Source organism: Triticum dicoccoides, chromosome 5B, assembly GCF_002162155.2.
Source record: "Triticum dicoccoides isolate Atlit2015 ecotype Zavitan chromosome 5B, WEW_v2.0, whole genome shotgun sequence".
In the NCBI taxonomy this organism is placed as follows: Eukaryota; Viridiplantae; Streptophyta; class Magnoliopsida; order Poales; family Poaceae; genus Triticum; species Triticum dicoccoides.
The window spans coordinates 557,903,244-557,921,497 of NC_041389.1; the positions used below are offsets into that span (position 1 = coordinate 557,903,244).

General features: G+C 47.2%; 2 protein-coding genes across 2 annotated transcripts; both read right to left on the bottom strand.

Annotated features, from left to right (window-relative positions):
* Positions 1 to 10,950: 10,950 nt before the first annotated feature.
* On the bottom strand, positions 10,951 to 14,079 carry LOC119311597 (noroxomaritidine synthase 1-like). Its single transcript, XM_037587251.1, has 3 exons — positions 13,930 to 14,079; positions 13,029 to 13,202; positions 10,951 to 12,931 (listed from the first exon to the last, which is right to left on the bottom strand). The coding sequence occupies exon 3, from the start codon at positions 12,742 to 12,744 to the stop codon at positions 11,209 to 11,211; it is 1,536 nt and encodes a 511-aa protein (XP_037443148.1). The 5' UTR covers positions 12,745 to 12,931; positions 13,029 to 13,202; positions 13,930 to 14,079; the 3' UTR covers positions 10,951 to 11,208.
* A 1,237-nt stretch (positions 14,080 to 15,316) lies between these two features.
* Positions 15,317 to 17,671, bottom strand: LOC119306139 (BTB/POZ and MATH domain-containing protein 2-like). The gene is made up of 2 exons (XM_037582450.1): positions 17,500 to 17,671; positions 15,317 to 16,850 (listed from the first exon to the last, which is right to left on the bottom strand). The coding sequence occupies exon 2, from the start codon at positions 16,663 to 16,665 to the stop codon at positions 15,565 to 15,567; it is 1,101 nt and encodes a 366-aa protein (XP_037438347.1). The 5' UTR covers positions 16,666 to 16,850; positions 17,500 to 17,671; the 3' UTR covers positions 15,317 to 15,564.
* Positions 17,672 to 18,254: the final 583 nt, after the last annotated feature.

The window sequence follows — 18,254 nt, forward strand, 5'->3', positions numbered from 1 at the left end:
CATTGCCACCACCGACTTTCGCAACCTACACCATTTTGATCCCTATAGCATTTGAGGTTGTTTGAGTAGTGACTCGGGTCTCCTAAGGTGTTTCGACTACTTTGGGACGGTTGCTTCTTCATCAACCACCACCATAACTTCCGCATAGGCTTGCCCACCATACACTTCCACCACCCCAACTTAACCCAATTTTGTTTGAGCTTGTTTGAGTTGTGGCTTGTGTCTCCTAAGGTGTTTCAGCTACTTAGGGACGACAACTTCAACTCCGACATGTGTATAGCCCATCATTCCACTTCCGCATTGCCAAGTGCACACTACCACCGCTTTCCGCTACCACCATTTGACATTTGCCTTTGGAGATTTTGAGTTCACGATTTTTCCGTTTCCTAAGGTGTTTCGGCTACTTAGGGACGAGTCTCCATCATCTTGGTTTCTACATCAAGAACACCGCCACTCATCATCACCACGGATGGTAACCTCCATATCATCTTGGTATCTTGGTATCCCTCCATTGTATATTCCCTTGCCATTGAATTGATAACCCCTAGCCTATTTTGCGTCACTTGCCTATCGAGACTAGCCATTTGAGTATTGTCGGCAACGTTACTTGTGCACATTAGTGGTGTACACCATCCATTGCATACATACCATATCACATTGGTATCATCTTGCCATCATAGTATATCTTGTGTCACAAGTTTGTTCCCGCATATATACAATTGCTATCTTGGTTTGTGCATTGTGCAAAAGTGGCCATAAAAAGGAAAGAATAAGCTTTTAAGCAAAGAAAAAGAGATAGCAAAGAATCTTGTAAGCAATAGCCATAGCATCATACCACATTGCATAAGATTGTCATATCCGATCATCTTGGATCAAACACCGGGAACCATACATATATAGCATACTTGGGATAGAAAGTTTATCCATTTTGCATCTTATAGGTTGTGCACAAGTGTCATATCCGCCTATAGAGCAATTGTGCTAGCGTCTCTCTTGAGTTGTGCAACACGAGCGTTTTCCGTGGATTCCACATTTTGTGCTCATTCCTTGGTTGCACGACCCCATTTATCTATCTGTGTGTGCGTTTTCGTGTGCCACATATTGCTATTGGTCTACTTGTTTCACTTGCGAATTTGTGAATCTTTTTCAACATTATTGACTCTTGCTAACATTTTGCATCAAATTTTTGTGCCACTATCCTCACCGAGCTCCACCATAAGCCTTATTTGTGTATGTGTGAGAAATTGACGAGAATCGGTACCAATTGTGCTATTTCCTTGTTACATCATTGAGTGATCATTGATCCATTTTCAACATCGGTCAAGGTACATTTGGTATAGTTCTCTCCTTTCTTCCACTCATATTTTCTCGAGTCTTGTGATGGATAGGCAAGGCATTTCATCTCCGGTCTTCCGCAACAACGATGACATGAACAACTACATCACCAAAGCGTCAATCTTCGATGTACAACGACAAATGCAAGGCGCACAATCAAGATTGCGAGAGCGCATCGACAACTTCGCCATCGACATACAACACTCCGAAGCAAGGAAAAGGGACCACATCGACAACAAGCTTTCCGCACAAAAGGAGGAGCAAGATGCAAGGATGGAGGAGATTCGAGCCTTGACCAAGTCTACTTCCCGTTCGTCATCCTCAAGGCGGCGACGTTCAAGTCACAAGTCTTCGGAGCACAAACATGATACAAGCGCAAGCCATCCACGTCCACATCTCCATGGAGACCACCATCATGTTCGTGATCCACATCGTCATGAAGGGCAAGTCACCTCCAAGCATCATGTGCACGACGACGAACGATATCTACTACGAGCTCAAGTACAACAACGACATCATCATCATGAAGATGCTCCACAAGCGCAAATGTACAAGTCCCAAGAAGCCCTACTTCACGCCAAGGCCAAGCTTCAAGAGCACAAAAGAAGACCGCGAGACGACCACCACCAAGACGGCGCTACGGCTACAACAACCACTTTGGCATCTTCGCCAAGTGCTATCAAGGCATCTTTGCCTTTCGACGTACGGCATCTTCACCTACTTCCCATGTGTACACCTACATCAACTTCATCAAGTCCAAGGCGACTACCTATGAGCGAGGGCGACACTTCCATCTTCGGAAGCCCCTCAAAGAAGATGGCCGAGCATGGGAAATTCCCTTCGGTCATGGAGACGAGCTACGAGGTGCCACATCATATGGGCCTCCTACAACAAGACGACGACAAGACGGTCGAGCAAGGGCCATCCCCTTCGACCACGGCGATGAGCACGAACCTCTTCAACAACATGAAGACGGCGCCCACATTGGACTCATACTCCAAGTCAAGCTACGCGACCGCACATGGAGACATTTGCACCTACATCTCTCCGACAACCACATATGTCAAGATGCCCCAAGTGCCATGTGAGGAGAGCCACCACCACATGAGTGACATGAGTGACTCCACTATTGTAACACCCCAGTTGTAACATGTCCCAATTTGGCAATATATCAACTTGACCTTCATCCATTTCTTGTGGGTTTTATCATGTTTGGCCTCATCTTGTTTGGTTATGTGGTTTACTCTTTTCATTGTCATGCTCACCTTACCATATTGCATTTGTGCCTCTTGTCATTTTGCATTCCATCCTCATCATGTGCATGTTGTGATCTCATACATGTTATGTTGTTGCATGTTCAATGCATAAATCTTGCATCATCACCAATTCTCCTTCCTTTCCTTTCTTTCTTTTTGCAAATGCACCTTTTACCTTCTCCTTAAATGTTCATATTCTCCCTATAAATCTTGCTCCATGTCATTTACCTCTCTGCCAAATATCACCTTATTTGAAGTTGTTTTGGTCAGGTTCAAAAATGACCCAAGTTTGAATTTTATTCAAACTTGTTTTATTTTTATACCTCTAAAAAAGCCCAATGCAATTTATTCAAATAGTGGATAATCCCAGGAGCTTGGGAATATTTTCATAATTTCCAAATGCCTCTCCTAGTCCACTGGCCTTTTTCATTTCTTCAGCTGGTTATTTAAATAATCAGAAACTGGAAGGAAATGAGAAGGGGGACTTTCCTCTCCTTACCTGGGCCTTCCCCTCACCTGCAGCCCAACAGAGCAGCACAGCCAGGCGCAGCCCAGCAGCCCATCCAGCCCACACGTATAGAGGCGTCGTCAACCTCCTGTACGACGCGCATCCAGCATGTCCACGTCGACAACCTCGTTGATTTGACGGCCCGAGAAGCTCCATAGACCCCTATAAAGTTGTCCCCGGTGCCCTAGGGTCTCCCCTCAACCGATCCCCCTCCTCTCCTTCCCTCGCCGCCGCCAGGTAAGCCAAGCCGCGCCTCGCCGTCGCCCTGCCCACCATGAACCGACCGAGCTTCGGCTCGAGCTCGGGATAGCCGTCGCCGGCGTGCACTCCGGCCACCTCCGCCTCGCCAATGTCGTACGTCTTCCTCCACGATGTCGACTACGTCCCCGCCGTCCTCTTCCTCGCCTGGGATCGCCAAGTTTGGCTACCTCCCCGTCGTCCTCGTCCTCCCCTGCTTGGCGGATAGCAGCCCCGCCAGGTTCAGAGCTCGTCCGCGTCGCCGCAGGCTCGACTCCGTCGCCGTATTCTTGTCCTTGGGTAAGGAGGTATACCCAACTTCCTCCCTGCTCCTTCCTGTCGTCAATAGATCACCGTAGGCGCTACTTCGATTCAATCTTTCCCGTACTCTCGGTGCTCCGACGATCTCTGTAGTTTTTAGTTGCGCATGTTTTGCTGCTGCACGTGCACACGCTCTCTCCCCTGTTCCCACGTGCTCGCGCTCGCTCGCTCGCCGCGCCCGTAGCCCCGCTTGCATCTGCACCCGCGCGCGCACCCTGCCTGCTCGCGTCGCTCGCTCGCTCGACGTTCTGTACTGCGCCCGAGGCAAGCACGAGCTCGTGCTCGGGCACCGCAAGCACACGCCTTCCACAGCCGCTCCGCGTGCACGCCTGGCCCCGCCTTCGAATTCCACACCCCCCGCCGGTGACCCTCTACTCGGGTGGTCGCCGTCGTGTTTGCTGGCAGCAGCGCCGTTCTCGCACCAGCAGCCCCCGCCTATCGTTAGGACAAGTAGCCCAACGACCGCTTCTTGTAACAACAGAAGCAGCAGCATAGCGGTTGTGGTCTTGCTGTTCCACCCAGGAGTGCAGGGTTCGAATCCCAGCCTCCACATTTTTATCTTCGGCCTTTTAATTTCTCTTGGGGCACTGACGTCTCGGCCCCACTGTCATACACACACCCGCATTGACCCACTGTCATACAAACACGCACACATCTCCCTCTTTTTTTTTGTATTTTGTTCTATTACCCCACGCTTTCCATTTCTGGAAAGTCCTCTCTTTCCATTTCAGGCAAATCCAAATCTGGACATTTCATTTCTGGAATACTGCCAATTCTGTCAATAGCCATTTTAGGCAGGTTTTAACTTAATGCACTTGTGTATGATTTTCTACAGAAACCCCAACATATTATATATGTTTTTGGGGTAGAAAAATCCCACCAATCCAGTGGTGGCATTAGTTTCTGCATTTGAGCAAGTTCACGGACTTGTCATTTTACATCATGATGTTGTCTTGTCATTTTTGTGTGGTTTATTTCAAGCATGCTATGAAGTTGTTTTGCACAAGGATAGCTTCATTTTCATGTCTACTTCATGCTAGTACTTGATCCATGCCATGACATGCCTGGTAGTGAGTTGATCAAGCCTGTAGAGGTGCCATGATGAATCTGTTTCTGCTATGTCTAGTATTTCCACTAAGTCTGTAGATACTGTTATCTTTTGCATTATTGCCATGCTATTTTAGTCATGCTCTAGTGGTTTATAGATTGAGCTCAGTGTTCATGTTTCGTAGAGCATCTCTTGTACATCACTGCTATGCATTCTGTTCATATATTTGGGTGCTATAGCTTGCTCATACTTTGCATCCAAGTGGCCATGTTGTTGTTTGCATCATATCTTGTCGTGCTTGTCATTTGCAAACCGTGCACCCAAATCCGGTGATCTCTATATCGATTCCAACCGAAATCATCTCATCTTTCTAGTGGCATACTTGGGTTGCCAAGTTGATGCCTTGTTCTTCATCTTTCCTTTCGAAGCACGCATATGCTTTGCATATCACATCTCGCATAGCATGACATGTATTGCATCATGTTGCTTGTGCATTGCACCGTGATTTATTGTGGTTCCTTTGCTTGTGTTCTTGCTTTGGGTAGAGCCGAGAGATGAGAACGCTTACGAGGAACCTGTTGAGTACGCTTACGAGGATCCAGCCTTCGACAACTCTGAGAACCTTGCAGGCAAGATGACCTTACCTTCGATATCACTTCTATCTCTGCTTGCTAGTACTCGCTCTATCGCTATGTTAGCTCTACCTGCCATTGTTTACCATGCCTACCTATTGCCATGATAAACCTCTAATCATCCTGTCCTAGCAACCGTTGATTGGCTATGTCACCGCTTTTGCTCAGCCCCTCTTATAGCATTGTTAGTTGCAGGTGAAGGTGAAGTTTGTTCCTGGTCAGAACATTGTTACTTTGGGATATCACAATATCTCCTGTTTAAATTAATGCACCTTATATATTTGGTAAAGGGTGGAAGGCTCGGCCTTATGCCTAGTGACTTTTCCACTCTTGCCACCCTAGTTCCGTATACCGGTGTTATGTTCCTTGATTTTGCGTTCCTTACACGGTTGGGTGATTTATGGGACCCCCTTAATAGTTCGCTTTGAATAAGACTCCTCCAGCAAGGCCCAACTTTGGTTTTACCATTTGCCACCTAAGCCCTTTCCCTTGGGTTTTCGCGAGCCCAAGGGTCATCTTTATTACCCCCCCGGGCCAGTGCTCCTCTGAGTGTTGGTCCAAACTAGAGCCCTTTGCAGCGCCACCTCGGGGAAACTTGAGGGCTGGTTTTAGTTGTACGGACTGCTCATCCGTTTGTGCCCTGAGAACGAGATATGTGCAGCTCCTATCGGGATTTGTCGGCACAGTCGGGTGGTCTTGCTGGACTTGTTTTACCATTGTCGAAATGTTTTGCGAACCGGGATTCCGAGACTGATCGGGTCTTCCCGGGAGAAGGTCTATTCCTTCGTTGACTGTGAGAGCTTGTGATGGGCTAAGTTGGGACACCCCTGCAGGGTATATATTCTTTCGAAAGCCGTGCCCGCGGTTATGAGGCAGATGGGAATTTGTTAATGTCCAGTTGTAGATAACTTGACACTTGACCCCTTTAAAATGCATCAACCGAGTGTGTAGCCATGATGGTCTCTTCTCGGCGGAGTCCGGGAAGTGAACACGGTTTGTGTTATGCTTGACGTAAGTAGTTTCAGGATCACTTCTTGATCACTTCTAGCTTCTCGACCGACGCGTTGCTTCTCTTCTCGCTCTCACTTGCGTATGTTAGCCACCATATTTGCTTAGTGCTTGCCGCAGCTCCACCATATTACACCTTTCCTACCTATGAGCTTAAATAGTCTTGATCTCGCGGGTGTGAGATTGCTGAGTCCCCGTGGCTCACAGATTCTACCAAAACAGATGCAGGTGCCGAGGATACTGGCGCAGATGGCGCAACTGAGCTGAAGTGGGAATTTGATGAGGCCCTTGGTCGTTACTATGTATCGTTTCCAGATGATCAGTAGAGGAGCCCAGTCGGGGCGATCGGGGATCTAGCATTTGGGGTTGTCTTCTTTTCATTTGAACTTGACCGTAGCCGGTCTATGAGTGTACTTTGAATGATGTATGATCTTAATTTATGTATTGTGTGAAGTGGCGATTGTAAGCCAACTCTCTTTATCCCATTCTTGTTCATTACATGGGATTGTGTGAAGATGACCCTTCTTGCGACAAAACCACCATGCGGTTATGCCTCTAAGTCGTGCTTCGACACGTGGGAGATATAGCCGCATCGTGGGTGTGACAACTATATATGACATTGAGAGCATTTCCTATGAGAGGATGAGTGTGACCACCACTATCCCCACACATGAGAGCATGCCACACATCATATGTGAGGATGAGAGCCATTTGAGTGACTCCACCAACCATATGAGTTGAAGCATCCTTAAGGGAGTGAGTGAGCCACAACACTTAGTGGGTGAGGTAGTTGAGATGGCATGTGAGGCCACTATGATTTCTAACGACTTAACCTCTACTCCTAGTGTGTTTTCTTCTTTGGTGCTAGGTCTCCTACATGACGACATGCCTACCCTCGACGAGTCCATCCCTCCAATGGGAAAACCGATGGCCATGGTGGACGATGATGCACCCCCACATGGTTCCATCAAGATGAAGATGACAACGAGTGGATCTTCAACACCTCACCTACAACAGATGAGCAGTGCTCCAAAGGTAACATATGTGATGGTGCTTCTCTTGCTCCAAAGGTAACAACTACGCACTTCTGTTGTACCTGACTCTCACACGGCTATGGGCTATTTACCACTTGTCACCTTATGCCCATACCATCCTGTTCACTTTGCATGTTATGCCTCTTTACATGATTTTGCCATGCAATTGTGACCCTTGCTTGCATCTACCCATGATTCACCATTATGCTACTTCTATGTGTATTTGCATACTTGGTGGAGATCCTTGTTGCTTTGTCCATGATTCTTTGTGCCCCGTGCTATTGATTCTTGTTGTGTTGGGAGAGTCATGATGTCCCATTGGTATTTACATATGGCCTCTCGCCAATACATTGATGATATTTTTCTCATATCTTACTTCCATGCTTGTGATTGTCATGTCCATTATTCATGCCCACTATTTGCACACATGACATGCTTGCCATGATTCCCTCTAGTATGTTGCATCTTCGCACTACTAGCTTGCTTGAGTTGATCGCTATGATTGCTTGCTATGTTGCATCACCCATGTTCCACTCTTACTCGCTTTCTTGGGTTGGTGACATATATGTTCATGCCTCCCACTTGATTTGTCTTGATCATTGTCTCTTGTGTCCATTAGTTGCCTCTTTCATATCCACTTGTATTGAGTGCAACCATACTATGCTTATTGATCTTGGAGACTTTGACACCTTACTTATGATGCATGCTTGTTTGATTGAGCCTAATGTATTTGGTTGTTCTCGCATCATATGCCTCCATACTATGAAATGATCCCTTGTCCTTTCTTATGTTGAGCATGATGCATACACTTGTTGGGTATCTCACCACACGAATGATGTGTTTTGCATTTCCGCTAACCTCTTGTTTTTTGAGTGTTTGCCATGTTCTTTCGTTTTGAAGGATTCACAAGGCATTACCGTCATGAGACATATTGGTTATGTGAAGGCATACAAGATGTGCAACTCCATCATCCTTGAGAAACTCCTAAAGGTGACCTCCTTCCCTTTGAGCCATCCTTAATTACGCATATTGGATGGGTCATTCTTTCATTGTTGTTTCCTTCTCCTTGTCTACATGATACATCTATTGGAGGGAGGACCGACATTGAAGATTGGCTCTATGGACCTTCACATTGAGGAGCGCTCGCACTTATTGGATGCACCTTCGGAACTCCACTCATGCCACGACATCGAGCATTGGTACACCAACACCTCCATATTTGTTGATTGTGCTCATAAATGTCATGCTCGATGGACATTTCATACTCACCACAAGTTTTCACCGTATGCATGGATTGACTCACATTATGCTTGTCTTGTTGCATCTATTTCCATGTCATCCATGATATATGAGCTTGTGCATTTCCTTAGCAAATTTGTTGTGATCTACCTTGATGGCATATTCATACATCATGATCATATTGCCCACCATCAATTGCATGATACCATACACATATTGAGCATCCATTGCCATATTCATGTTATTGATGAACCGTCTCTCTATGACATCATTTTGCACAATGATAGAATTTGTCGCTTTGTGCACCATGCTAATTACCCCATGAATGCTTTGCATATCAATCTATACCACCTTGATAAGCTTCATGCGCTTTGTCATGAACAATCTTGCCGAACGGACTCATACTTACTTAATGGACACTTTGTGTGCGCTAACCATTGTATTTCCGAGTGTCGCTTGTGTTTGCTTTTTTTGCATGTCTATCACTCCGGTGACACCTTGGAGTACTTGGATTGCGCCATGTCTTCCACTTCGTCCAACTACAAGTCCGTCCATGACAACCGTTTCCATGGTGATGAGGATCACAATCTGAGGTTGGATCTTTCCTGGGGGGGGGGGGAGATGATGCAGAGCATCCTACGATCATCCCCATGTACACTTCGGCTACTCCCCAAGCCCCAAGAGGACATACGATGAGACCTCGACCATACGCCATTGGGCACAAGGTGAACTCACTCCTTTTCGAACCGTCACTTTCCACATGTGAGACATGGCTACTACCTCATGCATGGACCTTGCATATACTCAGGTACATCCGAGACGACCATGGAGGATCCAAGGACCAAGGCCAAGCATGGAAGAGGAGAAGGAAGAAGAAGCAGGGACAAGCTTCTGGAAAGCCCGGAACTTCCGGCCCCCGGACCTTTCGGCCTGCCCGAAACCTCTGGCCCCCGGAGTCCAGACCAGCTCCGAGCGCGCCAACTCTCTGGATAGCCCGGAACCCGGCCAGAACCTACCCAGAACTTCCGGCCCCGCCCGAAACTTCGGCCTGCCTGCGAGCAAAGACTCGTGCCGAAGCCCATGTAACCCTTTCCCACTTACCCCTTCGTGGCTTAGACTATAAATAGACCACCCCTCCTCCTAGTTAGGGTTAGCAAAGGATTAGCTATTTGAGATAGAGCTTTGCTCATCCATACGGATCTCCTCCTCGTGAGAGACCGCGGCCTCTTCGAAGAAGATCCACCTGGATTCAAGACCCCTTTACGGGAAGATCCCTCGCGGATTCAAGACCTCCTCTCGGAGATGAACTACTGCCACTTGTATCGTCCTTTGTTGGATTCGGACTGTGTATCTCTTTGTGTTTCTTGGATCTAGCATATGTGTGACGGGATCTCGTTGGTTGAGTGTTTTCTTTTGTGTTTTCCTCGTGTTCCCCTCGTTTCCTCTCGTGTTCTTTGTGTTCTTGGTAGGATTCCTCTCCAAACGTGAAAGATCGGCCTCTAGGATTCTGTCCTACATCAGATACCGTATCAATAAGGTGCCCATGAGGATAATATTTAGCTTTCATCACCTTTGCACACAGAGAGTCCGGAAAAACCAATAGGCGCCAAGCTTATTTCGTCAGAAGCGCTTGATTAAAAATCCACATTTTGCAGTGCGGTCGTTCTAGGGACTGGTGTTAGCTGACACGATCGGTTAACTAGTATAGTAAAAGGAAATAAAAACTCCTTATGTATGACACCAAAGCATCCTCGTGGAGTTGTCAATTGCATTTGGTGCTTGAGATTTGCAAATTGATAGATGATGTGTGTGTGTGTATATATATAATAAAAGTATTTTAGGATTAAATAAACATATATTTAAGAGAAAAGTTAAATAATAATAAAAATATGGAGAGGGGCATGAGTTAGAAAAAGAAGGAGAAATGATAACTGGGGAACATTCCCTAGGAGGGAGGTCCAGGGAACGACCTCGTAGCCTTCTGATCGAGATCACACGGATGGTAATATTTTTTCTTTTAAATCGCTGACATTTTTTTGCGCTACATATGACCGTTTTCCCTTCCGATCATGGCAATTTATGTAAAGTTGCCATGGCAACTTTATTCGAAATCACATGACATTTTGAGTGTTCGCTGGGAAAACGCTCCCAGGGAACATTCCCCAGATATCGGTGTCTAGAAAACATACGCCTATGTACTCTCGGCAAGAAAAACAAACAGTTCAGCGTGCTACAACAAATATATTTTTTCGAAAAGGAGGGCATCGTTTTGGCCATGCGCATATCTATTCACTACCACAAATATATGTACTGAATTGCTTAATTTTCCGATCATTGCCTTGGGTAATCTTACATTATTTATCATGATGTTTCGGTACATGGTTTCTGAGAACATTTGCACTGCCCGAGCCATAATTGATTTCTCAGGTAATCATTTAAAAAAATCCACTTGTTGACGTGAATAAAGTTGTCTCACATAAAAGCACGCGCACACACACGCACACACACGCGCACACACACGCGCGTGCACATGCACGCACGCACGCGCGCGTACACACACACACACACTTTAAGACACGAGAGCATAGTGTTACGCTTCTCGTTTCTTCAGCTTCACTATGAGCCCATATTTCATCTGCAGTAAACAAGACAGCTTGGGCTGGATGCTCTGACCTTCCACCAGCTCCACATCAAAGTTCCACATGACTGTGGCGACGATGGTCTTCATCTGCATAACCGCAATTTCCTTGCCCATGCAAACCCTCGGGCCCGAGTTGAAGGCCAGGAACTTGTGAGAAGGTACGTTCTTGAGCTTGTTGTTGTCTTCCAAGAGCCATCTGTTTGGGTTGAAGTCGAGGCAGTCTTTACCCCACAAGCTCTCCATTCTTCCCATGGAGTAGAGAGAGATAAAGATGGCATCACCGGCGTGCACCTCATGGCCACTTGGCATGATATCATCAGTAACCACTGTCTTGCGCTCCGTATGCGCTGGTGGATATAGCCTGAGAGTCTCGTACAAGGTGGCTCTCAGATACACGAGAGATTTGGTGTCCTCCGGCTCAAAGACCATTGCACCCATACCGTTGGCTGCTTTGTGCGATGCAATAGGTGAGAGTTCCTTACGGATGATTGACACGATGTTAGGATTCTGGGCAAGGTTGTAGAATATCCATGGCAGGGTCGTGCCAATTGTGTCCCTCCCAGCGATCATGAAGTTAATGAGTGTCGCACGGAGCAAGTCATCATCAGCGAAGTCCGGGTCATTGATGTAGGAAGATAAAATATCACCTACAACCTCTTCATTCTCATTGTGGCCAACATTTTCTCCGTTCCTCTTCCTCCTCTCCATCGTATCCACAACAAACCTGTGGAGCACTTTCTTCGCTTCGAGGAGCTTTCTCTCAGGACCAATATTTAGCCACCTCATTGCCTTCCACAAAGAGGCTGGCATGGTGTGCCGGAGAAATCCCACCTCCATGACTGTGTCCATGGCAGTGGAGGCATCAATGGGAGGCATGTCCGAGGACAGGAAGCCAGGGTCCACGCCAAAGACTGCCATGGCGGTCATGTCAAACATTAACCTCACCATTAACTCTTGCATGTCGAACGAAGTGCCGGTAGTCGCCATGCGAGCAAGCAATGGGAGGAGGTGGTCCTTCACCTTGTCACAGCAATGGGCTGCCACACGATCAGTAAACCACGGGCTGCTGACCACGCCCGCAAATTTCACGCGCCGCCGACGGCACAGCTCGCCGTCGATAGTGAAGAGGCCACCAGCCATGATGTCGAAGATGGCGGCGAATTCCGCGCCCTTGGGGAAGTTGTGGTAGTTGGTCGTGAAGATGTGCTGGATGTTGGCAGGGTCGCAGGTGATGAAGAATCGCATCCCGGCTCCAGGTGGGCCGTCCCCATTGAAGTTGAGGCCTGATCCAGCGAGGACCACAGAGCTGTACTCATGGAAGTTGTACATGTTGGCCAAGAGAGAAGGGAGCATGCCTAGTATTGGCAATTTTGTGGGGAGCACTGCTTCTGCTGGGTTATTTGATCTTCTACGACTAGACCGCAGCAGGTACAAGTAAAGGCCTAGGGGAACAAGTAGCACAAGTGCTGTGGAGATGAGTGACATTATTATCACTAGCTAGTGTGTACATGGATGCTGTAAGGTGCAATGGACATGGCGATGGCTTCATTTATATATAGATAAGTTGTTCCTTGGTCTGAGTCCATTGGTACCAGATGCGTTGTGGTGCACGATATAGCATGCGTTCTGGTGCACGATATAGCATGCGTTCTGTGCACAAATATCATGCGTTCTGTATCGTATGAAATAGCATAAAACTTGTAAGTATATACCTCAGTTAATCGATGTGATATTAACAAAGGTATTTAAAATCGTCACGCGTATGGTACCTCAATTATTTTTGTTGTGCTGCTGCTGCTGCACTGGAGTAGTGGACAAAAACGTATGAATGTTGCTGCTGGAACAGACGACAGACCATGGCAAGCTCATCGTGTTCAGGAGACTTGTGCACTGAAGGGCATCCAGCTCAACTCTGAAGCTCGCAGCTGTGGATGAGGGGCGACCTGACATATATGTATGAAACCTGGTACCGTTATTTGTATTTCACCAGATAATAGTAGAATTTATGAATAAAGCCGATAGTACCACTAAAATGAATGAATAAAGCCGATAGTACCACTAAAATGTAAACAAAAACCAAAGCTAGCTTCGTTTTCTTTGCAAAAACTCAAAACCAAAGCTAGAAGAAGAAAAATCATGGTTAGTAGGTCACCACCAACAGTTCTGCGCAAAAGCTCAGCACAACTATCTGATGCACAGAACCCCCAAACCTGGCATAACTGAACGCTCTGTTTTCAGATAGAGCGACATTGCAATAGCAGTTACAGACATTCTTATATTTGGGTAATCTGGAGATACCACGACCATGGGAACGTGACATCATCCAGCGTCTAGTATGCCTACGAGTCGGGATCAGCGTGGCTATGCCGATGTGCTGAACTCAGCATGGCTCGCACAGCATGCATACGGTGAGCTGATGCACTGAAATGCTAACTTGATTTTGTGTCTTAGTAACACTAAAATGATACGAGGGACAGGTTTAGGTAACAATGTTTCCCTTCAGGAAGCACGGACGAGTACTCACGGAACACGGCGGAGCCGAGCAAGCATGGGGGGCCGTCGGCGCTCGATCAGTCAATGGTCACTAGGTTGCTATTCCAGCTATGAACGGATGGGGATAAACACAAGCACCTGGCGTGCAAGGAGTGAAGCAGGCAGGCAGAAACTGACCTAGTGGCGCTTCCAGAGGACGAAGGAGAGGTCGCCGGCCATGCCGTGGGCGCGGTTCACCCGGACGGACGTCGACGAGGCCAGCTCCACGGTACCACAGGCCGCAGTCGCCGTCGCCGCCGCCTTGAGTTTCGCGGCTTCGCGCCATCCGGTAATGCGTCGACGCGGCCAGCTCGGGTGTTTGACTCATCAGGAACAGGGGAAGAGAGAGGGTTTGTTGGGCTGATTGATGGTGGGCTACTCCAGTAACGTGCTTGCTGCAGTGGGCCGTGTAGATGGGTCTCACAGGCCGCCTTTGACGGCCCACTGAGCTGCTCGGCACAAAAAAAAAATTCCCCGAAAAGATCCTCATTTTTTTAATTCTCCTAAAAAAGCAACAGTAATTAATTCAGCTCCCGGATCACCGTTGCATGTCGCCCTCCTATGTTTTCCAGAAAGGAGATTTTGAGGCCTGCCAGTTCATCAATGAATCTAAAAGAAGGAATTTCGAAGCTGATAACCTAGCTAAATTTTCTTTATCTTTGGGTCTTGATAGACATGTGTGGTTAGTTGAGCCACACGATTCTGTAACAATTCATGTGAACCACGTTGTTGAATAAAGTGCGGCAAAGTTCTCTAAAAAAAGTAACTGTAATTGATAGTAAGAAACATGCAGACATCGCATGCCCATTTATTCAGGCGAAGAAGAACAACAACACTAGAGAACCACACCGGCAAACACCAAGTGCAAACATGAAACACAGAAAATCTTCCAAAGATAAGCAAAAGCAAAAAACAACTAGCGTTGAAGCCGGAAACACGGGAAAAACGGCATCCATGAGTAAGCATCATCTGTCAAACACAATGGAAGGGGTCGCCAAACCTACGGAATCGGGATGGAGCACACACTGCAAGAGCACCTGATAGAAAGGAAATTGAAGAACACAAACAGAGCTGCTGTTTGGACCTCACCTTTGGGTGACAGTCACACATCAGCAGGGTAATCAGATAGATGTTCAAATGACTTCGCCACACCAACAACACATTGTAACACGCTTAATGACATCAACATCTGGCTTTTCTCTATGTAGAAGTATCACACCAGGCTAGCAAATTAGTTAGCCTCTTGTGGTTCTGTGCACCTTGTAACTGTTTTTGACAAGTGTTCAGCAGTTCAGGCTGGCCTAAGGCCTGCCACAGTTTACAGTCAAGAAAAATCAATTGGTACTCGCTCCATCCCATAATATAAGAGCATTTTTTACACTAGCGTAGTGTCAATAACGCTCTTATATTATGGGACAGAGGGAGTAGAATTTTCAGTGCCAATAAGTCATTGTTACAGTCAAGAAAACTAATTAGTATAGAATTTTCAGTGCCAATAAGTCAGACCACATAGCACACATCCCCAAAGAGAAGTTCCGTCTTACAGTGGATACACTGGACACATGATAAAATTAAACCCGATATAGTACTACTAGATCTTCACATTTTGGACCAAATTCTCAGCCAGAGTGCCCACATTACTTAGGCCCTGTTCGATTAATCCCCTCACCAAAGGGATTGAAGGGGACTGGAGAGGTTTGAGGGGGATTTAGACTTGCAAGAGATTTAATCCCCTTTGAAACCTCTTCAAACCCCGCCTAACCGAACAAGCCCTTAAGGTGGGGCGACTGTGCCTAAAATGTCCACCATAATTGATGGACAGCTTGTTGTGAGGTGCTTGAATCCATCAGTCTCCTTGACAGCTTGAAGCACGCCCTGTGAAGAAAGGTATCTGAGACAAGCATTCTTGAGTTGCAACGTGCCGTGCTGCTCCGCTAAAGCAAGGGTGGTTGCAACTGTCTGCACATCGATTCTCTGGCATAGTTTCCCTTCACAAATAGCCTTTAGCCTGTCCAGTCCATACCGATCTGCAGCAACCAACAAGTGCTGCAATGCCACATTCTGATCAACATCACAGTTGCTTGGCAGCGTATCAGTGTATATGAAGTGAAGAAGTGCCTCAAAGATGGAAGGCTCCATGTCATCAATCTTGACGTGTTTCATGGTGGTTTCTTTCATTTGACCAAAGAGCTCGGCCTTGAAGACAGACGATCGCGCAGCTAACACGCATCTGTGTGCATTGAAGAGTTGATCACGGACACTGAATGTCACATCCATGCCTTCTCCATCCTTCAACATGTTTGCAAAGTGCATTTGCAGATCTGACTGCGGAACTGGGACTATGACTGTGCTATCTTCTATGCGAGGCTCTTTCAAGACCGTCAAAACACATCTGATTGTGAAGCGGTTGTCATTGCGGGATAGCAGTTCCTTAAGCTTGGAGTTCTCAATAAACTTTTCCCAGCCCCAAGTACCACCTACTGGCTTAAAGGTTAATGTCGAGCTCTCTAGCTTATTAACTTTTCTATCTTTCTCCAATAAACTAAAAGTGAACTTCACCTTTGCATCTGTAGTCCCACTGCAGAAACACAAGAAGGCCGACATGTAGGCACCTGTATCCTCCTTCCATCCATCAGGATATATTCTGATGTTCCAGCCGTAGCCGCCGACGTTGAATGTGCTCGAGCTAATGAACTTGCCCGCACTCATACCCTGGAGCAGAGAGTAGCTAGTCACCTCAAAGTTGTGGGCGGTGGTGATGGACTCTGTCAGGCATCTCGAGGAGGTCTCGGTAATGGGTTTGTTAACTGAAGAAGCGAAGTTGTTGGCCATGGCAGCGGAAGTTATGGGTGTTGCGGTCACTTGAATGCTCATGTACGTGCATATATACTCAATGTGTGCACAGGAAGACGTTTAGCCTTCAGCAAACATGGCGTTCACGTTCAACAAGCATCCATTGTTGGCAAAGCCCCAACCAATCCACCGAGTACTGACCGATACTTTTGGCAGCAATCTGCCTCAACACATAATTCTTACTGCCAAGCAATCTGCGCGCTAACCTGGGAGTGGCACGAGAAGCAACAAACAGTTTAAACAGACGTAACCTAAGAAAGTAAGTCATGGAATGATTCATGCAAAGGAAGTAATAACATGATGATATATGGGTATATAAGCAAAACACTTGGTACCAGTGATTTCCACACAAGCCCATTGTTAGGCTATTTTATCATCGCGTGCAGATCATAGATTAAATAACTGGACCAGACTGCCAGAAGAAAAAGGGAACCGGCGACCCTGGCGGTTTAACCGAAAAAGGGTTGCCCCCGCTTTATATCATAAAGCAAACATCACCACGATCCGTCGTAGTCTAGGTGGTTAGAAAAACCTGTACTCGGCTCTCACCCGAGAGACCCTGGCGGTTTCTTCCGCTCCACAAACCATCCCACCACCGAACCGGGAAAAACCTGTCGAATCGGTCGGTTTTCTACTTTTCTTTTCTTGCATATCATAGTACTGCTAGTCCACCTTCTTGCATATCATAGTACCCCGTACAACGAAGCCAAGGAAGCCAAGCAAGCGCGAGATCAAGGGCTCTAGCGCTCAGCCAGTGAGTGGTCAGGTGATCACTAGGTGGCTGCTCGAGCTAGGATGCTATGGGGACATACAGTAATAAACACAAGCACCTGACGGGCAGGTCAGAGCAGATACCTGGAGGCTCTTCTAGCGGACGGAGGAGCGGGCGTCGATGGTGCAGTCGAGGAAGTTCAGATGGCCGGCGAGGTGATTCGGCGCACCGCCGTTGCGAGCGGCCGTCGATCAGGTGGGCCTCCACGCGACCACGCGTCTCCTCCCCCTCGCCGCCGCCTGCGGTTTCGCGCCGTCTCCGGTATTGCGAGCCCTCGTCTGCTTGGGCGCCCGTTCAACAACGAGCAGAGAGAAGAGATGACTGCATTGCTTTTACGGGCCTGGTAGATGGGCCTAATCGAGAGAAGCCCCAACTGTTTTGTCATGGGCTGAACACCTTTAGTTTTTTCGAGAAGGTATTCGTATAGATTTGACTAAAAAAAAGGTATGCGTACAGATTTTTTTAGATTCGAAAAAAGTTCCCATGAGAAGACTCTTGTCCTCGAGACCAACACAATCGAGAAAGGGGTCGGAGCCATGATCTCAGTCGGGCACAGGGACCGCGCAGCTAGGGCCTCTCAACGCATGAGAAGGAGTGTTTGGCAGTTTTCATGGCTGCCGACCATTGGCGCTCGTGTATCAGATGGGCGAGGTCCTGACTTGCACCAACCAGACAAGCTTCATTCACTTGGATGAACAGCGCATCACGACGCCGTGGCATCGCTGAGCCTTCACCAAGCTCCTCGGCCTTCATCACAACTTCACAAGGATGTTTATAAGTATTTGATTTACTCTTTTTCCTCAAAATTATATATGCATGCACGTTTTGGGCCACTCAC